Source organism: Nematolebias whitei, chromosome 8, assembly GCF_014905685.2.
Source record: "Nematolebias whitei isolate Nwh7 chromosome 8, NemWhi1, whole genome shotgun sequence".
In the NCBI taxonomy this organism is placed as follows: domain Eukaryota; kingdom Metazoa; phylum Chordata; class Actinopteri; order Cyprinodontiformes; family Rivulidae; genus Nematolebias; species Nematolebias whitei.
In genome coordinates this window covers 5,566,831-5,575,427 of record NC_056505.1, presented here as the reverse complement: position 1 = coordinate 5,575,427, position 8,597 = coordinate 5,566,831, and the positions used below count along the sequence as shown (strand labels likewise).

Sequence of the window (8,597 nt, the reverse complement as noted above, 5' to 3'; positions counted from 1 at the left end):
TGATTTGTTAGTTTTAGCTTCTCTCATGCTAATTTTAGCCTCTGATTGTAGCTTTTCCTACACTAATTTTATCCTCTGATTTGCTAATTTGAGCTTCTCCTATGTTAATTTAAATCTCTGATTTGCTAAGTTTAACTTCTTCTAAGCTACTTTTAGTTTCTGATTCACTTGTTTCTTCTGAACACCTTCTGAATATTATTACCGGTACATTTCTCTGATTATCAGCAGTTTGTCTGGGAGTGGATGTGGGCGAACCTTAACTCACAAGCCGGAGCTTCATGGTTGTGATAAAAATCTATTCTTCCCTTTCAAACTTTCGTTTTCTTCCCTCAAAGCGTTTCAGCTTCTTTTCCTTTAATCTGTGTGTCCCTCTTCATCAACGTCTTCGTCTCCCTCCTGTTCTGGTCCCTCCAAGTCTTTTTCTGTTTCCTCTCTGTGTTCTGTGTAGGAAGCTGTGAGCTTTAAAGGATTTAAATCTATTTTCTTCAGCAAGATTTCTCTTTAAAACAAATCAGCTCTTTGCATTTCTCCTCCAGCCAAAGACAAAAGGGCGATAATGTTTTGCCCAGGTCTTTGTTTCTGTCGTTTTAGCAAAATATTTCATGAACCAGTGAACAGATAGACAAAACATTAAAGTACTTGGTGAATAAACGTCAGTGACTAATTAACCTTTGGAGTCAAGATGATTCAAGATGGCCGCCACATCTGCTCGACCTTAGAAAACTCTAAAACGACGACGACTCAGTGAATTTAACAAACATGGAGCTAAATGTTGATGAGGATGTAGTTTCCATCCAACCACCCCATCCATCCATCCATTCATGATCCATCCATCCATCCACCCATCCATTGATCCATCCATCCATCCACCCATCCATTGATCCATCCATCCACCCATCCATCCATCCATCCACCTATCATCCATCCATTCATCCAGCCATCCATCCCCCCACCCATTCATCCACCTATCCATTGATCCATCCATCCATCCACCCATCCATCCATCCATCCATCCATCCACCCATCTATCCACCTATCCATTGATCCATCCATCCACCCATCCATCCATCCATCCATCCACCTATCCATCCATCCATTCATCCATCTATCCATCCCCCCACCCATCTATCCACCCATCCATTCGTCCACCTATCTATCCACTCACCTACCTATCCATCCATCCATCCAACCAACCATCCATCCATCCACCCACCCTCCATCCATCCATCCCTCATCCATCATTCATTCATCCATCCATCCCCCATCCATCCAGCCACACTCACAACTCATCCATCCATCCCCACCCATCTATCCACACTTCCACTCATCCATCCATCCATCTACCCATCCACCCATCCACTCATCCATCCATCCATCTATCCATCCATCCATACATGCTCTCATTCATCCATCCATTCATCCATCTATCCATCCATCCATCCCCCATCCATTCACCATCCATCCACACTCCCACTCATCCATCCATTCACCCATCCATCTAGCCACCCATCCATCCATCCAGCCAGCCATCCATCCACATTCTTGCTCTTCTGTCACTACCCAGAGTTCATGACCACAGGTGAGGGTAGGAACATAAACTGATTGGTAAAAACTGCTCTCTGCTGCTTGTCTCCCTCTTCACCACAATGGACCGGCACAGAGAATGCAATACTGCGGAAGACTGGTCTGTGTCTCGATCTCCAGCTCCATTCTTCCCTCACTCATGAACAAAACCCAGATGTACTAGAACTCTTTCACTTTTTACAACTTGATTAACAAATAATTTCTTTAAATTTTTACAGTGTGCTAAAAAAAAAAGCAGAAACCCAGAATAAAAACAACAGATCCACACAGTTTTGACAGATGGAGAAAAATTTTGTTACTGTTGGAGTTGAAGCCATTTTCTTCAGAAGCATGAACTGCTCTGCTGCTCTGAACCCTGAGAAGTAAAAGGTGCTCCGTAAAACCTAATGGCCCCAACAGGGACATTTGCTGCTCCTTTAGTTCTGATCTCGTTCCACTTTACCGTATCAAACACATTTGTTTTGCCTCCTTTTTTGGAAGGGGGGGCATTTGCTGAAAGTTTGCAACATTTAAGTTGAAGAATCACCCAGTTTTACTTGGGTTTCTGCTGAGGCCGTCAGATCTCTTCACAGCGCGAAAACCCTCCAGCTCAGAAAAGGACAACTTTAATTTGACCCACAAGTTTTATTCTTATTAAGATATACAACCTGAGTCATCTGGAGTTTCATAATCATCTCAATGTGTCTGTCTGAAGGTTATTGTTTGATTCTCCTCCTCCGTCCCTCAGCGTGTCCGTCATCCTGCACCACCTGCACCAGCAGGTGGGACTGCCGGTCCTGCGGACCCCAGCTGCCCCTCCTGAGCCCCGACAGGAGCCGGTGCCTCGCCGCATGTCCTCCTGGTTCCTACCAGCACAACCGCACACACTGTCGCCGTAAGTACCACAGCATCTCATGGAGCTAAAGGTGCGTTTGTGAGCCCGTTTGGAGATTTAGCCTCAAGCATAACTCCAAATTAATTAAATTAAAAATAAGTTTATGACCACGATGATGAGCTGATGGCTAGTCTGAGCAGAGCCAAAGTGGTTTGCTGACATCTTTAAACACCTCTAGTATCAAGTTTCACCGTGACTCATGGAAAACTATTTTATATCAATGTTCTGCCTGAATATGTAATAATATAATTATAATGGCAGCTAAAAAATACAGCTGAAGTTAATTGTGAGATCTATGTGATTTCACATAATTAGACTTTCCAACCTTCAGATATTTATAAATCTAATAAATTATAATTTACTTAATTTTAAGGAAGAAGGACCTATATAAGGCAATAAATCACTTATTGTGTGAATAGTTTATAGTTTCTGTTTATAGTTTGGTTTAAGGAGTCAGACTTTGTGTTATTTTAGCTTTGTGTAACAAATCGTTCAGCTCATTCAGGAGGTGGGTTATGTGACTTATTTTTTTTTTTTACTTTTGTACATTTCAAAACATTTAAAGATGTATATATTTCCCATAGACAGCCATCTTGAATTCTTCTAAAACCTTGTTTAGAAATTTGCTTCAGAGAACCGGCTATGTTCTTGTCTCTTTTTCCACTTTAAACCTTTAGCTACCATTCTGCTACTCTTTTTTTTATATATATATAGTCCTTTGCTAATTTTGGCTACCATTTAGCTATTTTAGCTTGAATCTAACCTTTTGCAGCTTTAAATTTTAGCTAACATTTTACTGCTTTTAACTAATGTTTTGTCACTTTTTAGATTTTTATAAGCCTCTTGCTACTTTTATCTACCAGCTTTGTTACTTTAAGCTCCTCACTACTGTTTTGCTTCTTTTAGCTTTTAGCTAGCTGTTTACTACTAATAGCTTTTGCCTAACTTTTGCTCATTTCAGTTCTTAGCTAGACTTTTACTACTTTTACCTTCCAGCTAGCATTTAGCTACTTTCTTGTGCAGTTTGTGTTTTGCTATATGTTTGCAGCGTAGTGTTCTGCTTCTTTTAGATTTAACAGCCCAAGTTCAGCAATGCTCAGCAGAGGCATTCGGCTCTTTCTGTCATTATTTATTTATTTTATTTTTTGTTCTTTGTGATTTGGTCCAAAGATCAAGTTGGACACAGCTGAAGAATAAAAATGTGGCTTTTCCACTAAAGTTTGAATAAAATCTCTAATCTCGGACCAACAACTGAAGCTCAGAAAAGTGTAACGCTGTTTATAACCTGCTCAGGACTTCTCGTTGTCCTGCAGACAACTTCCTGTTTTCCTGTTCGGTGCTGGTCGGTAACTGTCCGGCCCGACTGTCACAGTAATGTTCCTGTCAGGATCACAGGATCAGCAGCTGTAAACGGGTCAGACTGCAGCAGCTGAAGTAGGACGTCTGTCTCCGTCCGTCTCACTACAAACGCTCAGAGGACTCCCGGCTTCACGTGTTTACGATTTGACTCTTGTGCCATGATTTGTTGGAATCATCCCAGCAGCATTAATCCCATCTAACCTGTTAATCTGTTGCTCCTGGATGTAGAATAAATAGAAACGACGGCAGCTGTTGTTCACCTTCCCTTCTCTCGTAGATGATAATTTGCACTGCAGCGCCAGTTTTCAATGTTTGAAACACTGCGTGGGATTCACAGAACCGATCAGCTTCCAATTCTTTACTCTCCTGGACTTTAATGAGAGCAAAGTCCATTTTTTTTTGTTTCCCACACCGTTTCTCCAGGAAGAAACGGAAAGATCAGCAGGCGGCGTCAGGGTAAACTCATCAGGTTGGCTTCTCAGTGTGGGGGACACTCAGACCACCCAAGGAAGCGGTCTGCGTCTGCAAACCTTCACTTCTTCATCACTTCTGACTGAAAGCTTCTGTATTTATCTCAGCTGCCTCTGGAGGGTTTATGAGGTGCACTGTGCTGAATCCCCTCCTCCATTTTTACGTCCTTTCAACACATTTATTCTTCCTCTTTTTGTCTCCTGTTGCGGAGCGAAGAGGGGGATTGGAAATACTCTTCACCATCCGTCCGTCCGTCCATCCACATTGTGAGCACGATAACTTGAAACATAAGTGAGGTACCGAAAAAAAAGGTTGCCAGGTTAAAATCTGAGATCTCCCATATATACAGCATGTAAACAGACTACCACAATCATTTGTGGAAACTATGCTTTATAGTTTTTATATTGCCTAAAATTATAGTTTTGTCAAATTATTGGAGTGACTGTTTTTGTTTTTTTTTTTGTGGGGGGGGGGACCTTTGGTCACCATTGTCCACACCTGGTTCCACCACTGCACCTGGTGGTGGATAAAATTGCTCCCTTCACTCACCAGGAACCTTCACTCTGTACCTGCTCAGACAAGTAAAAGTATAAAATAATAATAACACTCTTTGTAGACAAATAAAAAAAACAACAACTCATGATTAACTCAGGGTCAGTGCCATGTTAGACGACATGAAATGGGAAGTAAACAAGCTGTACGCCGACGTCCCCCCATCGCTGAGGGATTTGAATAATGAATGCTTGTAGTTTTGGAGATGAGTGGGTTTTTTTCTGGACTGCAACTGAACATGGAATGCAAACAAACCTAAATGTTTTTGGTGAAAGATATTCAAGAGGGTAGCAGTGTGAGAAATGTGGAGAAATGGAGAAGAGCAGATGCTGCGCAGAGTGAAGGATCCTGGAGAGTGGAGGGAGCGATTATATCCACCACCAAGTGCAGTGGTGGAGCCAGGGGGTGGCCAATGGTGGCCAAGGCCACAATAGATTATTCTTTGGCCACCCCAATCATTTGAGGAAGCTATTCTTTGAAGAAATATACAATTTAGAATGCATAATTTCCTCAAGTGATGAGTCAGTTTACATATCTTATTGGTGGTGGACATAGTAGATGTTGACGTGGCAACCCAATTTTCAATACGAACCCTTCTCATGTCTAGATGCAGCCACACACTAGAAATTAATTTTGTACCTCACTTATTTTTCCAGTTATCATGCTCCCAACATGCACAAGTGAACGGGCAGATGGAGGGTATTTCCAGTTCCCCCTTTTTGCTTGACGATGGGAGACAACAATCAGTACACACAAAACTTTTCTGTTTGTTGTTGTTTGTGTTAAATACAGTTTTCTTAAAGCTGACAGCTACAAACTACATAATGACTGTAAGTATTTAAATTATTTAATGAAGTTATAAAAATAGACCCTTTGGAGATAGAAAGCTTATCTTCGGGTGATGACTGATTTGTCAGGACATCATCTGGTCCCAACAACAATTTACTGGTTTTTTTTTTTCTCTTTGAATGACCAGAACTCCTGACGCTTGTCCAGACATTAAAAAAACAACAAAGTGCAGAAAAAAATAAACCACGGGCCGACAAACAGAACCCTAAAACAACGTTTCCATCTGCACAAATCAAATAATTTTCTCTCGTTTGTTTTCAAGTTTATGTTGAGGCTGAGCTCGTTTTTTTTTTTACATCAGATCTTATATATCATGAACGTGGTGGTTTTGTATTGTAGAAACAATGACAACAGCTCAATCTGACTTTCTCTCCACTCTTCCTCTTTTAAAGAAAACAAAATCACAACAAACGGAACAAAACGTTGTCTTTGGTGTACTTTAGAACATCGAGAGGAGAGTTCCTGAAGTATCTGTTTATCTGACTTATTTCTCCAGTTTGGTAGAATCGGATCAAAACGTTTATAAAACCAAACGAGTTAGCACTCAGAATACGTGTTGAGGATGACTCTCAGCTACTACCTCGTCAAATTTTAGCTCGGAATCTGTAAAATGTGTTGATTTATGACCGTTTCACTGTTGACTAAGGTCCATTAGCGTTTCAGCATTAGCATCCAAATGTGAATGAGTTTAATATGCACCTCCACTGGAAGTTTTCATTAAAACCCACCAGATACCCGTGAGATATTTTGCTAACAAAGACGGGGTTAACTCTAAATACGTAATAGGTTCAAACAAAGATTTTGTGTGAGCTCTCGATGCTCAGAATGTGTTGGGAGTGACGCTCAGCTTAACTGTACCTCCATATTTAACACTAACTGATTTAGCGTCGGCTAGTGTCAATTAGCTGCGGCAGCCATCTTGAATTTGGTCGGCTGTAAAAGTCAATCGGCTGCAGAAGCTGCCTTTGCAGACAAACATAAAAGAAGCAGATGAAACTGGATTTATAGATAATTTATTTAAAGAATAAGCTTCATAGTAACTCGGGCAATTTAGAAAAGCAAAACAAACATTTAAAAAGAGAACTGACGTTAATAAACCTCGTATAAAGCTTGGTAATACTTGTTCAGATGCAGCTCTGGTTTTATTTCACAGCATTTATTTGTCCAAATCTCCTTATTCTAATTACCGAATATCTCCTTTGGTTTTGTAGCCGGGGGTTTGCGGGAAGCGAACCTCGGCGGCGCAGTCATTGCGTCCTCTCTCGTCCCGCGGGGACGGAGACCGAAGATTACCCAGTGCACCGTGTGGCCATGCGCTCATCTGAACCTTTCCCACCTTCGTGCAGAGCTGGTTCCACCGGAGGGAGGAGGATTTTTTAGGCAACTGGCCCACTAGGATTACATTTGCTGATAACTTTAGGTTGCTCGGGAAAATAAATTGCTTTCCTGAGAGGAGCAAGGTAAAGGGCGCGTAATCCCCTTGTTGGCTATAACCGGATTTGGAGGAACGCTTTAACCATTTTACTAATAGCTCTTGTTGAATTGGACAATTTTATATTTTTAAAAAAGGTTCAAGCTTTTTGTAAATTAGTGTATAAGTGCAGTTACCTTCGTCTGGACATTTTATCTCCTTGTAATAAAAGCTTATAATGGGCCTCTTCGGTCCTTATGCAAAACCGGCCCGGTTAAAGAAGGATGGATTTAATATTAAACAGAAGTGAGACGTGATCGAGAGGAGCCAGAAGTGCTGAGGTGAGAGGGATCCCAAGACAGAGAGCATCATGGGAGGAGGAGGCGAGAGGAGTTCAGAGAGTGAGAGACTTAAACAGATAATGGGGAAAGAAGAGGAGTCCAGTCGGTTTCACCTTCATGTTTCAGAAACAGACAAATCTTCATCATCTGTCCTGCAGAGGTGACCATGCTTGTTCATGTGTGTCTGTTAGCAAAATATATAATGTGTCGGTGAGTGTAGAAAGTTATTGATACATTTAGTTATTGATAAATACATGTTTAGCAGATCCTGCTCATTATAGCCCCCACATATGAAGATCTTATGGGGGAAATCAGCCGCACATTCATTTTTGTCTGTGTTTTTATTTATTTATTTTGGTGCTGTGAGTAAACACATTTTATTCTGACAAAGCCTAAAACTCCTTCTATTTTTTGGGGGGGTCATAATGTTTTCAAATGCTTTTTAACCTCACAGGAATTTTACTGCCCTCTAGTGTTCCTTTGGGGTAAAAAAAAAATACCATAATGAAATCCCATTATAAATTAATTTTCTGATCCTATATTATAAAATAACACATTCCTTTCTGTCATTTATTTAAATTTAACTTTATCTGGATGTTTTTAACTTTTGTATGATCACTCGGTGATGCTTTGCATTTTACATTTAAGAACCTCTAAAAAATTTACTGGGACAGTAACTCACCCCAGAGGAGGAACGTCTTTCCCAGTAGGATTTTGTGGCCAAATTCTGTCTCTTCTCATCATCAACAAAATTATGTTAGTTTGGATGTAAAGAGCAAAAACACACCTGCATGTTGCACAAGTAGACATCAGTTCCACATCCATGCACGTTGCAGAATCGGACCCACCTTGGCTCAGGATGGCTGCCTCCCATTGGCTTGACTGGTCAGGACTTAAAACTGGACAGACCCATACATATTACCAGCAGCTCAGTTCCTGCTTTTAGTTTTCTACACCGCCTTACAATCTAGCTGTTTTTTCGCTACTTTTCCTTTTAATTATCCTTTTATTGTCACTTGATTTAAAAAAAAGATAAATTTGTACACATCCTTTATGATTGTCTGTTGTTGTTGTTGTTGTTGTTGTTGTTGTTGTTGTTGTTGTCATCACTCTTTGTTCAAATTCAGGTCTCTCTTGTAAATGAGTCCCCAGGCTC

At 40.8% G+C, this 8,597-nt stretch overlaps 1 protein-coding gene across 1 annotated transcript in view; it reads left to right on the top strand.

Moving 5' to 3' along the window:
- Positions 1–8,597, top strand: part of fras1 (Fraser extracellular matrix complex subunit 1) — a 187,546-nt gene that overhangs the window by 44,327 nt on the left and 134,622 nt on the right. Inside the window, exon 11 of the mRNA XM_037680010.1 lies at positions 2,312–2,458. Coding sequence (XP_037535938.1) covers positions 2,312–2,458 — 147 coding nt within the window. The remainder of the gene's footprint in view (positions 1–2,311; positions 2,459–8,597) is intronic.